The 18464-nt window shown below is 38.3% G+C and overlaps 1 protein-coding gene across 5 annotated transcripts in view; it reads right to left on the reverse strand.

The window, feature by feature from the left end:
• ntm (neurotrimin) overlaps nucleotides 1–18464 on the reverse strand; it is a 447916-nt gene that overhangs the window by 127148 nt on the left and 302304 nt on the right. For 4 of the 5 annotated variants that reach the window (XM_042430737.1, XM_042430738.1, XM_042430741.1 and 1 more), the window contains exon 2: nucleotides 5283–5373. In XM_042430737.1, the coding sequence (XP_042286671.1) occupies nucleotides 5283–5373 (91 nt within the window). Of the gene's footprint in view, nucleotides 1–5282; nucleotides 5374–5573; nucleotides 5657–18464 lie in introns of those variants that run through there. The other variant, XM_042430740.1, reaches the window with a different exon arrangement.

Below are 18464 nucleotides of genomic sequence, written 5' to 3' on the forward strand. Positions count from 1 at the left end.
TGTTGTGGTGAAATCCACAAGCTACACACAGTCAGAAAAAAACATAGTGCTCTCTGCTATCATCCCCTCACACTGAATGACAGAAATAACAGGGAAGACATTGATGATTTATGTGTGCATGTTTATGCTCATTCCACTGCTCCTCCTACATGACAACACATACAAACTTCAGCCAGTCTTTGCCACTTAGGCTAAGTGATAAAAACTAGAAAGAGAAAAAGAAAATGAAATCTATCTACAAGTGCTTAACTAAATGAGAAAAAATGCTTTTGGCTATATTACAACTCTATTAGAAAGGACTTTATAAAATCTTGTTAACTGATGAAATTGTATAGTGATCCTATTCTGCTGCCATTCTCGCTATGCAAGCCTTTTTATTTTGCCGGTGAAAACCCCTTTCTGGCACAGTGACGCTGAAGACAATAAGTGAAAACGTGGGACTGATGGATGAATGTCTGGCTAGACGATGCAAGGTGAAAGAAAATGGAATTACAGAGGGAATCGTTAGCATCCCTCTGTGAAATCAAATTATCAGCTTTCCAATCTTGGCCCTTGGCATGTGAGGAATGAAATGAATGTCCCTTTAAAAAGAGACCTGCTTTAACTCCTTACGCTGACTGGATAGAAAATCCTTGCTTGGTTCCATTCATAACACTGATGCACGAAATGAGCTGAAAGCCACATGTAAAGAATATGTATTCATACATGTGTCGAGCATGCGAGCTAAATATCAAAGCAATTAAAAGCTTCTCTCTCTGTTTGGAATCCAATCTCTTCCCTGAAACATTTAACCTGAATCCTGAATGCCGCTATTAGGCAGCTAGGAGAGAAAGGAATAAATGTTAACATGATCTGGCTCTGAGACCGGCGTGGTGTGCGCAGGTAGATAAGTGTCTCACGAGCTTGTCGGCCCACGTCGGCCACTGTGGTGACATTCATTAATCGCAGTCTCAGGAGGCAGCTTGTCTCTTTTTAAGTCCACTTGAGTGGGCAGCGCCTTGGGAAATTAATGTGCTTCTTATTTAGTCCAGTGATGGTCTGATTTATGTAAAGCACAGCGCTACCAATAGGCCGACATACAGTACATGTTAACAGAGTTTGACAAGAAGCGTGGTTCAACCTTCCACTGTTCAGAACTTAATGTTGCTGTGCTAGCAATATAAATGCTGCTTGATCTGGCTTGTAGAGAAAACTCTGATTATACTCAGTATCAGTGCATCTTACTGTCGTCCTTACATTTCATGGAGAGATATAAAAGCCTATTGCACATAAGGACAATCAGAAAATCTTTTCAGCCAAAGAATGGCTGATCAACAGAAAGCCAAGAACGTAGGAGACAAAGAAAGTATAGCCTTCCAATATAATGACAACACAGAATGTAGTTTAAGCCTCATCCATATGTGGTTTCATATTTCTCTTTATTGTTCTGTTTTGAAAGGCTGTATGAATAGATAATGACTCATTCCATTTCCAACATATCTTTTAATGGTAGAAAAATCTAGAAGTACAACACGGGTCATCATTTCAGCCAGGTTTATATTGAATGTTTTGCACTAAATTTCACAAAGCATATTTACAGTACACAATGGAGAGCGGTAGCTAAATGAAAATGGTTAACAATTTTTGCAGTGAATCAGACATAAACACTTCCCTCGTCTAGTTCTGGGTGCAATCAAACTGCATCACAGTTTGGTAAAAGTCATCTCCAGACACTCCAGTCTGCTTCTGGTTATGCACAATCAATAAAAGTTGATACAGTTGCATTTTTGCGCGTTTTGTCAGAAAATTCAATGAGAAATCTTCTTCTTCCTAATGCCTTGGATGCCTTATATTTATCATTTATTTTTTTAAGAATATTTCACATAATTCACATGATTGTATAATAATTGGTTTTATACAGTATGTGCCTATGTTATGTCTGGCTGGAATACTGCTGTTTTGATGTTACTGTACTCTCCACAGGAGGTTTTAGCAGTGGGGAGTCAGATCTCAGATCAAATTGTGATAATTAGCATTATTTATACATCATCTCCACAAATCAGGCCACAGTGCTGAAAACAAACGCAAACACAAAGGAAAATGTCAGATCTGACTCTAATTTAAATGTGATACCACCCTCAGTTTTGGCAGTTGTCAAAAAGGGCAATGGGGAGCTTGTTAGCACAGAGCACAGCATGGGTGGTGCATCGCATGTCTATAACATCATTTGTGCCAGAGAAACACAGTACATCCAAATTTCCGAGGGACTATAAAGGTAATACAAATTGGCTCAGCTACTTGATGGAGAGGTTGGCCTACCTGTATCACATATGCTACTGCTAATACATTGTGCTTTTAACTCGCTCTTATTTCCCATGTGCCTTACATGTGCTATTGAATTTCCATGCTCTGTCCTCTGATTTGTTTTTTGGTTTTTTTGCTGTTTTGTAACCTCGCTACCCTGTGACTGTTTATCTACAGTGATCACATTTTTGTTTTAAAGCACTACATAAAGAAGGCTGACTTAAAGGTCACTGTAGTTGTCACCAAGGATATAGTTGATTATATATTACCAGGGTGAAAAGAAGTTGACACTGAATTGTAAAGTAAAGCTTATTAGAAGCTTCCCTGGGTGGGAGCTGGAAAAGAACCCAGTCTTGACTGGCTGGCATGCAGCCTGATCGCACCTACTGGATAGTCCACTGCCCCACTTAAAATGCTGGCTTCAGCACGTCTCAGGGGTATATGGAATAATGAGGGGAAAACAAAAGCAAATCTTTTAACAGTCATTTATTTTTTATCAAACCTTTAAATTCTCAACCTATCAGTGCTGTTGTAAATGCCATCAGTCTTCGTGCCCTGCAGTCAAATGCCATGCATAAATGATCTATACTATTATTGACATCAAAATCAGACACACCCCTAAACTAAAAAAAGTATGTTAATACACTGCACACATCAGGCATTACAATCCCCAGCTTACTCAATAACTGCAGTTGTTATCCACTGTTGAGATCCCTTCCATCTTTGAAAATAAAAGAGCGTGACTTCAATGGCAAATCATGAGCTGCAATTTTTTTTTTTTTTATTTAGAAGCAGTTACTAAAGACAGCTGGACAACATTATAAGTTGAGCATGCAGGCTCACAACAGCATGTGCTTTAGATTCCAATGCCATTTCAACTCATGTGACTACGTGCAAGAGGGCACTCAGCACCGAGATGAAAGCAAAGTACAGCCACAGAATGTGTGAATCAATTTAAGAGTGAAACAGCCATTACTGCTCAGCCTGGAGGATTGATGTACATCATGGCAAGCTCAGACTTGCCAGTCACATTGACCTGTGCAGGACTGAGCGCCGGAGTAATAACGGCACTGCATTACACTTTCAAGAAGGATAGGAGCAAAACTGCAAAGTATTTCCCATCTACAATACAAGTAGAGATTTACATACTTGATCAGAAAAAATAATGAGCTTTGACAGTGCAACACAGAGCAGAAACATGACATTGGTACTAACTAGTTCTCTGACTGTTAACACTTGCAGACTGCAATTAAAGACATGGCAGTGAGCTGTCCGTGGTGCTGAATGAGGTCAGCAGTGAAGGCTGGAAGTCAGGCCAGTAAAGCAGTACCTGAGTGGAGGTGTCAAGCACTTCAACAAGAGTGGTTCATAATGTGCACTGAATTAGAAATGTGCTTATTAAAAATCTCAATTTTTTTAAAAATAATTTGACATGTTATTTAAAAAAAAGCCTCATTAAGAGAGGTGAGAATAAATTACACATATTCATTCAAATGCAGCTTCACTGTCACCTTCCTTCTCCTTCCTCTCACACACCCTCTGCAGGGCTTTTAGGGCTACTTCAAAATACTTGTGAAATTATCAGTTCAGGTCTTTATAACCACTGGATATTTTAATTGATTTTAACTCACCCATGAGAGAGACTCATTAGGCCTTTAACAATAAAAAAAAATGAAAACCAATTCAATAAATTGCATTTATACAACAAATCAGCCCCTGTCAACCTCACAGACCCCAGATCAGCACACAACTGATCCCAGTCTGATAAAGTTTTTGCTTGTATCACCTGTCTCGGGGGTTTATTTAGTCTTGCTGTAGTTGTAATCCTAAACAGTCCTCCTATCTCATCCCCTCACAGCTTGAGCTTACAGAAAATGAAGAAACAGCCTCACATCACTGATGAAGTGCTGGAACCCAAAGGACCCCCGGGGCTCCGTGGAGGCAAGTTAGTGAATCAGTGTGAGGTGAAAAAAATTCTAAATGTGGAGCTTTTAGATATGAACTTGTTGAACAATAAAGTGCATTTGGACCGAAATGAAAAGAAAGACCTTGTGTAAAGAATAGGCCCTAACTCTGTATGATGCTGCACTAATTTTGTGAGGGACAGACAGATGCATTGTAAAACCACCTACACATAAAAAAAAAAAAAACACCAAGCTGCTTCCAAGATACAAAAGCTGTTCAGGAAATCATATTTTTTTCATCAGTTTGGCCGATGTGCTACATTTAGACATCACAAGCAAGGAAATGAATGCTGATAACTAGTGAGGTACTCATTTAGCCTCAGCCTCAAAGACACTTCTCTGTAATACATTCCAGTTCTATCCATACAGTTTGAATGCAGTGCAACAACACTTTAGGGCATCATCTGTTATCAATGTCTCCACATAGCACCAGTACAACTCTGGTAACACTTTGGCCACTGTGATTATTACTCATGTTAGGATCACATGGACATTCCCGACAGCACTTGAAAGCATCATAAATCCCTCTATGTCCAGTAAGCCTCTGAGGGCGCAGAGGAGGGGAAAGGTCACCACAGACAAGCTCCCATCTTGAGGGAGCTGGTCAAGCCGTTCCTCTGCCCAGTGTTTAGCTTTCACCTGCAACATTCTCCTTCATTCCTCAGCAGAGACTTGACGACTCTTTTTAGCTTTTTCCTCTCCTTCCTGAAACACACTTTTCCCCCCCTCCACCTTTAGTTCTGCACCGTCACACAACAATTAAAAGCGCTAGGCTAAGTCTCTGGTTAACAGCTGCTAAAGATTAGCAGAGTATCGTTTCTGAATTGAGTGTTTTCCAGAGACTAATCCTTCAAAATCCCCCCCCTCCTCTTTTTTTTCAACGGCGGGAACATGATAAAACAGACAACACTTCAGTCATGTTTCTGTCTGTCCCCCTCACTAAACAGCCTGCAGGCAGCGCTCAGCTTTGGGGATACAGTTGAGAAGAAGCAGCGCAGGAGGAACGGGGAAAAAAAGAGAAATGTGTTGACTCACCTGAGAAGGACCGTTTCTCCTTGTCGGACGGTGATATTGTCCATCACTTTGTTGTCGGATTGAGAATCCCCTTGGCTGCGGACTGGCAACCCTGCAGGCACAAGAAGCAAAATCCTCAGAGAGAGAAGAACTGTGCATTTGGAAAAAGAGACAAAGTATCCCCGGACAGACATCGTCTTCAGCCTTCAGTGGTGTAAAAAAAAAAAAAAAAAAAAAAAAGAAAAAGAAAAAAAAACAGCGAGAAAATGAGTCGGTTTTCGCCGCGTAAACGGTCCCGTGGAGATTATTTACCCCCAGTTCATTAGTCTTAATCCAAATCTTCTAGCCAGGTAGTCGCGGTGTGCCGTGGAGGAGACACTCGACCCTGTCTGGCTGCACTGTAAAACATCCACTGTTTATTGTTTTCAAACAGGAAAAGAAAAAAGAATCCCTCCTCTCTGACAGTCTGTGCTGGTGTCCCTATTCCTTTACCAAGTCTTTTTTTTTTTTACATAATAAGTAATAAAAAATCGCAAATCACGTTTGTAAGTATTAAAACAACGCCTAAAAATGCCTAGAAATAGTAGGCGAACAAGTCACGCGACTCATATTCTTTAGAAAAGAGAGATGCCAAGTTTGAGATTTGCATCGGCTGTCAACGAGTTGTGTCTGTGTCGATGCTCTATATTATGAGCCCTTACTGTCTAGCTACGTCAGAGACGGACAGTTGGGGTGATCGTGAAAGCAACATGGATTGACATCAAGTATGTTCTCATGAGAAAAACAACATAGTAAAAATCCTGCAGGGTGCTAGCTAGAGTTTAGTGTTTACAGTGATTTTGTGGATTATTAGGTATTTAAACAGTGAGTTTAGTTATTGTTCATTATTCATTATTATCAGTCATTTTTATCTCTTATGGTAGGCTGTACCAATTATATACTCAATCAAGGATGCTGCAAATACAGATCCACTGTATCTACATTTCTTTATCATAAAAAAATAACCGTAAACAAATTCAAAAGCCTACAGAAAATGGCTGAGCAGCGTCTATAGCAGAGTTGCATCTAACAATTTTGGTTTATTTTCATTATGATTATTCGGTTGATTATTCTTGATTTATCATTTAAATGTCAGACAAAACTGTCCATCACCATTTCTAAAAGGTCATGTAGCTATATGGAGCTTGTTTTTACTGACAAACAGTCCAAAAATATTTAGTTTAATATCTTAGACCAAGAAAACCAGAACATATTCACACTAGAGAACCTAGAACCAGAGAATTTTTGACATTTTGGCTTAAAACATGACTTTGACACTTAATCAATTATTAGAATAGTTGTTGATTAAAAGTTGTAGTTTTAAGTGCTTAAAAGCAGGGAATAAAATAAATGACCTAAGAATGAATAACACACTCCACAAATGCAATATGCAAGCTGCAAATACACAAACACTGTGGAATTATTTTCTTATGGCTAATGTGCAACCTGTATGATGTGAAAACCAGAGCAAACACTGACTAAAGCAAGACTATGTGACTTCTGCAAGTTTCTCTTACAAATTTGCATTCATAAGCAATAGAACACACTGTTGCTTGACATAATATTTTTTGACCACACAAACTATAAACACCTATAAGCGCGTATCAGTTTTGTATTGTTAAAGGTACTCTTTTAAACTTGTAAACAAACAAAGGTTATGTTTTTGGTTCTCTTTCGTTGAACGCATTTTCTTTCCCTTATGACATTTGCAAAGCCAAGTTTAAAGTTTATTTTAAGCGTTATCCACATCCATGTTTACTAGCTTTCAGTCATCCAATTCCCTGGCTTTGCCAACACATAACTGTGTTTATTAGCTGTAGATCAGTGGGATAGTGTGAAACCACTGGCAGGACTGTATATTGTGTCATGCATGTGTATGAGACAAAACAGTGACCCACTCATTTAAAAAAAAAAAGTGCTCCATGATGCCACTAGGGGTCAAAAACTCCACAGGGGACCTTTAACTGTCATTACCAGTTACCAGTTTTCTGAGTTGATGACTTTACTCCACCGGCTGTGGCTGCTGTGTTTTTAGCATTTCCCAAGAACAGACACAGTGGCTGTTCACTAATAGATACAGTCTTAATTTAAGGTCTGTCGTTTTAAAGGCAGCCTACATAAAAACTAAGCATGTGACAGTGTTAATCTATGGTGAGGTTTGGGAATGACACAAACCAACCTCATCAAACCATGTGACCAGACAAACAAGTTTCCTGAAGGCACGGCATATTTTGGGTTGCTAAATGTTACATCACAGACAATGACTGAAAGAATAAAGTGTCTTAAGAATGTAGGACAAGTAGTAGTGTGATGCCACAATAGCAAGACAACTTAATGTCAGCGCTGCATAAATGTGTCCTTAAGATAAAGCATAAAATCATGTCTATCAGCTACTTTAACATGAGTGGTAATTCAATCAAAGATACTATATAAGTCAGAGAGCTCTGTCAAGTAAACTCCATGACCCAAGCACCATTGTTGCAGACAACGCTGTCATTAAATGCTGTCATTAAATATCCATACTGTTAAATCAAATGTCATTTTTCACACTGAGCGACAAATTACAATGCAATAGAAAATATGTGTACAGATGTTGAGTGGCTGCAATTCTGTAGCTTTGTCTCATTCAACGCACACCATGCATATTATGTTTTATAATTCTCACTATTCATCTCCAATTCCTATTCAATTTATTTTCAATCTGAAGCCATGCTGCTTGTAATAGAAGCAGCTGCTAGCCTGAAATGAATATGTGCAAATGTTAACTGAGTATTTCAGCATTTGTATGCCTTTGCTCAACCTTTACAGATTCATGTTGTGATGCGCCTCCTTTTATATCTATTGGGTGTTTGCAGTGTGTATTGTGCATCAGGCCCACTCTGGCTCTCTATGCACAATCAATGCTTGATTATTCTGATTTCATTTGAACAACCTCTGAGGAGTCTGTCATATACAGTGCATGAAGTAAGAAAAGAAAAAACATTGATGGTTTGAAAGGAGTTACAAAACTGAAAACTAAACTAATTCCACTGACTCTGGTAAAATGAAGTGAAAAACACAAGCGAACCTTGAAACAACTGGATCATAATACCATTTTTAGTATGGTTGTGGATGTCAAAGTGGATGACATAGGACCCAGGAGGACAATATTTTGGCATGAAACCAGGCAATGGAAGAACAGAGGTTCATGCTCATGACCTCTGTGACCTGCGTTCATTCTACAATAACTCACAATGCTCAAGAACACACATCTCTGGTCTGCTCACAGGCTCAAACATTATTGCAACAGAACAACATCAGCACCAGCTCTGATTTCTCTTTGAAAAATAAAAGCACCTGTATACATTTACCAATGGAATAAAAGCATACTCTGAACAGTTATAAGCCATACATCACAATGATGGTGCGAAAAGGGAGAGAGAGACAAAATGGTTGTCATGGCAGCACCTGGGATTTGTACAAGAGAAGTGAGGTGATGTACTTAGAGTAATTATACATTATCTCAGTTTAGTAACCAGCCTCTATAGTGATTGTGAAGTACGTGGTAATTGTCATAGGTAATAATGCAGAGTTCAGAAGCATAGTTTGCTTCAATGCCAGTTTCAGCCACAAGTAACTACACCAGCCTGAAGGCTAAAGGCTAATGTATAGTTTCAGCACTACACCTTTCACACATACACACTAGAAAACAAGAGAAAAAGTTACATTTGTTTGTTGTATTTGGCAGAACAACAAGAGAGTGGGCACACTTATAGTGTGTATAGTCTGCATGATCACAAATTTTGGGAGGATGACAAATTTACATCACATAGACCCTCATGCCTCAAAGTATGAAGTGGCCTTAACAGTAGCCAGATGTGCATTATTTAATCAAGTCTGGCGACAAAAGCACTGTCTGGCCATTAACTGTCATGTAAATAGTATTTTTGAAAGCCAAATTTAGTTCAACCATTCACATACAAGTAACAAAAACATAAATCAGAGGAGTGATTTCATGCAACACAAAAGGTGTCATTTATTTATTAACTGAGGAAAGGGATATGTAGGAAAAACACAGAGGAACATAAAAATACCATAAGATGCAAAAAAAAAAAAAAAAAAAGAGATCTAGTCCAGTCAATCCAGTCACAGCACATTTTATGGAAATGAGTCATCAAGTCTCCTCCGTCAAATATGTGTGAATTGAGAGGGTATGTTTGTCAAAGAGAGGGGGAGATTTGGAGAAATTACTTCTTAAGAGGGAGGCACTCTGGATTTCTAAGCTGGGCACTTTAAGCCTGAGAGGGTTAAATGAGGAATTAGACTTGAAGCCATTTTTATAGAGTTTACTGGAAAATATGTGTTCTCAAATAAAAGGAATAAAATGATTTTTGGGAACAACTGTAAAATTTTGTTCATAGATGGATATATTGAGTTCAATATGCAGAGGGACTTTGGAATTGGTTGGAGCTATTCATAAACACTAAATAATGGTAATAATGCAAATATACTTTGTTTTGAAAATTTGGCCTGAATGCTATGGTTTGTTTTCCTTAACTGAAAGATGGATATTTAACTTTTTTACTCATTGATGGTCCAAGATGAAAGTGTACACTTTTTACAGAATACTGTGAGAAGATGGTTGTAAGGTTCACAACACTCCAAAACTCCAATTTGTGTGTCTATATATATATATATATATATATACACATTTATATGTTTCATAGTTCTTGTCAGATCAAATGTTCATAACTGCAGTGTCTGTCTATCCATATTGTTTATCTGCATCAGCCTATTTTTCACAGTTTTTGTAAATCTGCACATTTTTTCATACCTCTCAGGTTATTTATCTTGTTTTTTTGTGTTTTTTTTGATAAATAAACTGTACTTACTGTACATAATTTATGGAGGCACATCCAGTCAGCTGACTGGCATCGACAGTTTTACACTAACAGCTACTTGGTTTGTATTTCCTTTGATCTAGTTTTCTCTAACATTGCTTTATTACATGTTGGTTATGATCTCTTGGTTTTAAGGTGCTACAACATACATTTTCCTCAGGATAGATAAAGATCTATCTAACTATCTATCTATCTATCTATCTATCTGTCTATCTATCTATCTATCTATCTATCTATCTATCTATCTATCTATATTGCATTTGTGTATAACAACCATAACATAATGTTTAGTATGTTCAGATGACAAGGTTAAGACGACTGGTTTCATCAGTCTCTTTAAACAGTAGAGAGAGTCTCATACCTGCATGATTTGAGCTTTTTTTCTTGTGCTGTTTTATCACACATCTAAAGTGTTTGCACTGCTGAGTCATAATGATGTTCAGAAGACTGAGATTTGTTTTCAAAAGATATGAATTCACTGCCAATGGAATAAATATCAGAACTAACTTTGGATTATAATGAAAGTTTATCCTCATACTACGTTTATTGCCACTATGCTTAAGCATCAGTGCACACTGGACAGAGCTATCTTAAGACAAGAGTCACTACTGTATACCTGATTTCATGGTACCCAATGGACATGTACACACTTAACCTGAGCCCCCTTGTCATGATGTATCTAATCGCTGCTTTTTGCTCATTTAAGACTAATAAAAACTATAGTATTTACAAGAAAAAACTACATAGGGAGCACCTGATAGTAGACCTTCAATAACTACTTTTAGTTATTGAAACTTTGTTACTTTTTGATCAAAAAACATGTGTCACATTGTGACAGAGGTGATTTTACTTTAGTTGATCCAAACGCACAATGTCTGATGGATTAAGGCTGCTTCTATAATAATCATTAAAATTCATGCTTACTTGGTTTAGCCTAATTACTATAGGTTCTCTGTCTGTCAGCAGCCTCATAGCAGTCTCCTCTGCCTATTTCCATTCATAGCATGATATAAACTACATCTCTGAAAAAACAAAAAAAGTCAACATTCTAATTATTATTAGAATTAATCAGTCCTGTGCTCACAACTGCTCTCACTCATTTAATACCATCATTCACCAGTGCTTTTCAACAACTGATATTTTGCCTCTCTGCACTTTTACCTCAATTTGTCACACTGTAGAGTGCAGGTAATGAAGTCATAAAACGTGAATCACAAGAGCTGCAATTGAAAACATATTACTGGTGAATATACAATTTGTCTTTTTATGCTATATTATTTTTAAGATTTGCAATTTTTTTTTCTTCAATTTGACCGCCATTAAAATCTGAAATGATCTACTTCATGTCCAGGGTTCCTAGTCTTTGGGTTGAGGAGTTCACACAGAGGAATGATAATAAGTTTTAATTAGTTTGACCAAGGTGCAAGTTAGTCATCGGTGTCTGTGCCTGAAGGGCCTTGAGAAGCTCTGCTGAGCCAATGACAAAATTCATTATACATCTGAAAATGACAACCTGCAATCATTACTGGATGGACTTCAAAGCACATTGAGTCCTTCTCTCAATCTGCAGAGCATTATTTAGCAGAAAACTACCCTGTGTTCTCTCAATTGCAGATGTGAAATGTGAACAAAAATATGTTGCACTTAGTTTGCAGTAATATTATATGGATACTGTATCAATTGCCTCCCCCACCAGCTCTAAGCAGTATGTTATGAGGCTAGAGGAAGTTGGTTTGCTTCAGGCTTGACAGCAGCAAAGCTATTTTATAGTCCAGATCTTGAAGGGGAGAGAATGAGATGTCACCATCCAGAACAATGAGCCTCTGGGCAGCACATTCCCAGGAAGCTATACAGTCATGTCACTCGACTTGCTTGAAGCGCTGCAGCTCATAATCGAGGCTCCACCTCCACACAGACTATAAATGCCACTGCTCTGCAGCATCCTCCATCTCACCTGAAGGAAGCTGTCTAGTAAATGAATGAGCGAAGTAAAGCCTCTGTCTGATAGGAACACCTGTTTAGTCACTCACCATCACCATTTGGGTCAACAATGCTAAGTCAGTAAACTAGAGATGACATGTCACCTAAACAAATGAAAGAAAAGGTGGAGATTAAATAGGTTTTATTGTCTACAATTTTTTGATTCCAACTAAAAAAGGCTGCTGTTAAGGATACTGTAGGGCTGCAAAAATCATTCATACAGCATAGTTGTGTTTACTTTATAAATAATCATATGTATTGGTGATATTATAGCTGCATTGATCAATATTTTAATGTTAACAATGGATCAAATGACTGCATTTTTTTTTTCGATTTCCTTTGAATGTCTGATATTACCTTTGCTTTTAATTACCAATTACAACCTGTGAATGCTGAACTTGAAAATGGAGATGGGATGCATAGACTTATTCAATATTTAAAGGTATTTAAAGGTTGAGTTCCAGACTTCTAGTAGTGTTATTGAGCAGTTTTTTTATGAGTGGGCTGTGGTTGTTTGTCTCATATTGAGATGATGACACAGAATGCAAACCCCAGTATTTGGTGTCATGTGCTTTGTACTCCCAACCATGCAAGCCTGTATGACTGCCGGCACCGTACACATGTCTGGCTTCAACAGAAAAGTTGCCAATGAATGGCAAAATAAATGAGTAATATTTAAACATATTTTGTAAGAGGAAAAAAAATAACAAGAAAGTTTTATTTTTAAGTGATTTTAAAGCTGACCATAACAAATAAATAGATTCTGTGAGAAGTGTGTCTGTGGTAGCTGTGCCAAAAAGTAATGAAGTGCTAATTGTGCAGTAAACAAAGGACACAAGGAGAGAAAGACAATGCAAGAGAAAACAAGACTGCATCTACTTGATGATGATGTCTAGCTAAACTAATGGTAATCATGCAGGCCTAATTGGGTGGTTTGAATCAGAGGACCACAGGGAGAAGCTGGGTGAAGACAGTCAGTGACACTCTTGCTTCAAATACTGTCAAGATGTTACTGACTAAAGTACTTAACCTCCAACTACACCACTTGAGCAGAGTGGACAGCTTCCTGGCATGACTGGAAAAATGTATTCACTCAACACAGCCTCACTTCTCTACCTGGAGGTACAGTAAACTGACATTTCTTTGGTGAAGCATATTTCACATCTTTAAAAAACACAAGATTCCCTGAAGTGCCTAAAGGCAACAAAGGCGTTTTATATGTTAATTGGAATAAATGACAGTGAAAAAGACTGACATGAGGAACATAAGTGAGGAAGACTGACAGATGAATGTCATGGATACATAGTGTGTCATGATGTCACTACTCATCAGTTCTCTATAAGACTGACTCGCTAATCATCGTAATCAGTTTAATGACCAATATTAGGCAATCCTCCACACGTGTCAATCAAACTATGATGATAAATAAAAGAGAATTCTCTGCAGAGGACAAGTGAGGAGTTCAGCGTGATACTACACAGCAATCAAATCCATTAGTGAAAATCATGGAAATTGGCCAGACTGACCACAAAGTGAAGGCCACTTTTCAGCATTTAACAGCACTTATCTGTACGGTAGACATACTGTAGGTGACCATACTGTATTTCAAGTATGCTTTCAAATCAAAATGGTTGTCAGTCTCTGCCTGAGAGATTAAAGGACATGACACATTAATGCTGGAGCTGGTGTTTTTTAAATGTTGCCTGATATATTTATGACTGGAAAATACTTGTGTGGAAGTACACCTGAGGCTAAAACGTTGCTGGTTCATATCCTTAGATTAATTGATTTTATTTGATGAATAAAATTACTCTGCAGTGACGTGGTTACAACAAAACACAATGTGGTGCTACAACGTAACAGTCAACACAATCATGCTGAACCATGTCCTATTTTTTTTTTTTTTTCCGTCTGTTTTTCCATGTGACTAGTCAATCACAACAACCCTCTCTGAAACAGGGTGACAGTTCATTCTTGAATTTGAGAATATTGGTTTTACAAAATAATCTTAACCCAGGGATGCTTTTAAAAGCATCTCACTGTCTTTATCAGCAGATGGCGTTCATGCAGTTGTCATGGAGACGGCTCAGTCGTGATCACGTTCAAAGATGGTCAAAGATGTCCTTAGTGATCTTTCTCTGACCTTCCATTGATTCCTGTTTGATGATTTTGACCCCTTCCATGTTGATGATGTTTTGGTCTGGTGATAACAAACAGCTGAGGCTTAAATTAAGATTAATTTTTGAAAAAGTAAAATACTGTATAGGTTGAACACTTTTATTTGCAGTTAGCTGTGTGTTTCAGCCACAAATGTCTACGCAGGACTTTGTCACTGGAGATCAGGGTTTACATCTGGAGTCTAGTGCGCTTAGATTTAGGCAACGAATGCACTTTGGTTAAGGTTAGGGAAAGATCCTGGTTTCAGTTGAATGTTAATTCACATGTCCTGTCTCACGCTTCAAGTCAATTTTTCAATATCAAACACAGACCATAATTTTTCCTGAGCCTTAACGAAATGCTTTGAGTGCCTAAACGTAAGCATAAAAACATTAATCATGCTTTAGTTGCTACAAGTGGATATTATAGTCCGAATGAAATGTGTTGTCTGTGAACATTTTGAAAATTGCCAGAGACATTTAGAAACAATCTTTCCTCATTATGTTGATGGTAAAAAAAAAAGTTATCTGCAAAACATTACATTTCTCTCATATGCTGTTGTTGTTGGTAGTATATGTATGAGTAATTTCTGGGGGGGATGGCACATAGTGTATGCAGTATAGTTGATTATATCCTGATAACTGGATCATGTGATTTAGATGTGAGGGAGGAGAATGAGAGATGAGAGTGTACAGTAATGATAAAGCACAATAAAGTGAGTTGAAATAAATATTGCTACTTTATTAGATAAAACTACATTTATAGCGACGAGCTGTGGCTCAGGAGGTAGAACCGGTCATCCACTAATCCGAAGATCGGTGGTTCGATTCCAGGCTCCTCCAGTCCGATGTGTCCTTGGGCAAGACACTTAACCCCGAATTGCTCCTGATGGCTGTGCCATCAGTGTGTGAATGTGTGAATGATTAGATTTCCTCTGATGGGCAGGTTGGGACCTTGCATGGTAGCCCCTGTATCCATTCAGCGTATGAGTGTGTGTGAATGGGTGAATGTGACTCATAGTGCAAAAGCGCTTTGAGTGGTTGAAAGACTAGAAAGGCGCTATACAAGTACAGTCCATTTACCATTTACCATTTACAAGATGCGGTAAGGAGAGCTACACTATCGGAGCACCCACTCAGAGGATTTTTGCCAATTTTCCAGAAGAAAAAGGTACATTTGCTGAGGCGGTAGCTGCCCTTGACATGTATTTCATGCCACGGGTTTAGACAGAGAACTCAGTGCCCTGAGTTATCTGTCAATGCTTCTGTTAATGTTTTGAGAGAGCTGGCAAAATCATTTGAATTTGGCAAACTAGAAGACGACATGCTGAGAGATCAAATAGTGATCTAGGACTAACTTTAGAAAGAATTGCTAGACTTTTTGAAGCTGCACACGCCAAGTCTACAATTTTTTCAGAAAAAAAAATGGTAACAGCAAGACTAGAGACAGTCATGTCAACTTCACTAGAAATGCAACTTCTGCTCACGCAGAAAGAGGCGGATCTGGAAGTAGAAGCACGGACGAAGACCAGCAACAGCAACACCATGTGTTACAGATGTGGAATAGCAACTGTATGTGGAGCCAAAATAGCGAAATGCCTGTACTGTTAGAAAACTAGATATTATGCACGAGTATGCAGAAAGAAAAACAGCTTACAAAAAGAAAAGAGACATGACAGAAAGTATAAACAAGTAAGATCAGACTCAGATTCCAATGAGTAGATCCACGAGGTAAAGAAACAATAAGAATAATTGGTCAAAAGCTCAAGATGGTGATAGATACAGGAAGTGGAAGAAACTTCATAGGAGAGCATCTATATAAGAAAGTGTCAGCTGAACTGAAACAGACTAAGAAGAAATTCTATCCTTATGGCCAGATGGTTTTTACTGGTTACTTTAAAGCCAACTGACATGGCAAGACAATGCCATAACAGGAAAAGTTTATGTTATTAAAGGAAATGTGGAAGCACTGATGGGCAGAAAGTCAAGCTTTGCATTATAGCATTCCTGGAGAAAATGTAAATGTAAAAGCAGTGGATCAGACAGATCGTTCTGGAGGAAATGTAAATGTAAAGGCAGTAGATCAGGCAGATAGATTGAGTCAGTCAACACAAGAATAAGTCACTCTTTAAAGGTCTAGGACAGATTAATTGTTGCAGTCAGAGAGTAACAGTCGATGAGAAAGTTCCACCAGTAGCTCAGAGTCTGAGAAGAGTCCTTTATCCAATGATAGAAGCTGTAAACCAAGAACTGGATAAAATGCTTGATGATGATATCATCAAAGAGGGTGATGAAGGATCTGAGCCGATTTCTAACATTCTACTTACACAAAAGAAAGACACAAAAGAAGAGAGAGGAGATCTCAGTGAAGTAAACCAAGCTGTAATCCAAGAGAGACATCCAGTACCAACTGTAGACAGTATGCTGCAAGCTGTGCAAGAGCCAAAATATTTGCTAAACTGGATGCAAGAAAAAGTTTCTGGCAAGTAGAGTTAGCCCCACAGTCAAGACTGACTACTTTCATCACACACAGAGGGTGCTACTATTGCAGGTTCCCTTTGGACTGTCAAGCACACCTGAGGCCTATCAGAAGGCTATTGACTCGATGCTAGCAGGGATGTCAGGTGTCGTTTGCTAAACGGATGACATGATAGTACATGCTGAAAATGAAGAAGTACTGGAACAGAGACGGAACAGAGAGAGAGAGATGTGTTTTTGGGTTACAACACATAGAGACGCTAGGACATGTGATCTCGGCTGAAGGAATAAAACCAGACCCCCCAAAAATAAAAGCACTTTGTTATGTAATGTTAAACATCTGTGCCACACTCCTGTGGTAATGGACCTTGATGTTGATGTGCCGGCAGAAGCACCTGAGGTCACTGGAGTTTTGAACATATAAGATGCTGAGAGTAGAGTGTCCACAGGAAGCTGTGTCCATTCCTGACAATAAGATTTACCAGAAGTGGCAGAGTTTTCAAGAAGCCAGCATGATACAAAGACACTTAATTGAGATAAATAGGAAAAAGAAACTGAATCTGTTCAGGTTTAAAGTAAAAGAAAATATTGATTCATTGAATATTGATATTCCAGATTGATTTTGAAACATTGATTTAAGAATATGGAAAACAGTTGAAACAAAATGTTCAAATATATTTATGTTTGAGAATGTGAAAAAGAATCAAAACATTTAATGTCATACTGTTGAAGGATTTACGTCTGAACTAAAAAAAAATCATTATTATATTGACGTTAAAGTAACGATAACTAATTTGAACAAGGGGAAAGATGTAGCATAGTTGATTATATTGTGATAACTAGATTACGTGATTTAGATGTGGGGCGGGAGGATGAGGGATGAGAGTGTACAGGAATGATAAGGTGGACATTAAAGTGAGTTAAAATAAAGATTGCTTCTTTATTGGATGACACTACAGTGTAACAGCAGCTTTTGTGTATGGCAGACTGACAATTAAGTGTGTTCTGCCTTCTCTCTACCTTCAGATATGCCTCCTCCTGAGAAAACAGTGGATATTTGCCATAAATGTTGGCTTAATTAGCCTATGATGCCTCACAGACAGCAGGATGCTTTCTTTTTTTTATGTTATAACCATTTCCCCCCTACAAACCTATCAATTAGGATTTTATATAACAAATATCCTCTTTATTTTCACTGCCAGTCTGACATCATAACAGTGATTCACACACATACTGTTGTTAAGTAACAGGTCTGCCTCTTTTCAAATAGCATATTACCATAGAGACCTAAACTGGCTGAACACCCCATAGAGGACATTGTCATTGGATGCCTTAAGTGGAAGAAGTTGTTAGATTGTCTAGAATAAAGTCCACATGGAGTTAACGCTGGCAAAATGACAGGAACAAAGTCAACAAAGCATCACACGACACAGTGCAGCAGCCCCCATTCAGCTGCAATTGGCAATACCAACTGCACTGTGTCTCCAATGTGTCATTTTTATTTGGGAGCCACTGGCCAGATGTGCATGAAATGGATCATGTTGGTGGTCTGGACAGTGAGTTAAACAGTTATCTCTGCTGCACTGCACTGTGATACCTCTTGATGACTTCCAGATGGTCATCCTCCATCTTTAAGACTCTCTTTGTCCACAAGGAAACCTTGGGTAATG

The sequence above is a fragment of the Thunnus maccoyii genome, chromosome 13 (assembly GCF_910596095.1).
Source record: "Thunnus maccoyii chromosome 13, fThuMac1.1, whole genome shotgun sequence".
NCBI classification, from domain to species: Eukaryota; Metazoa; Chordata; class Actinopteri; order Scombriformes; family Scombridae; genus Thunnus; species Thunnus maccoyii.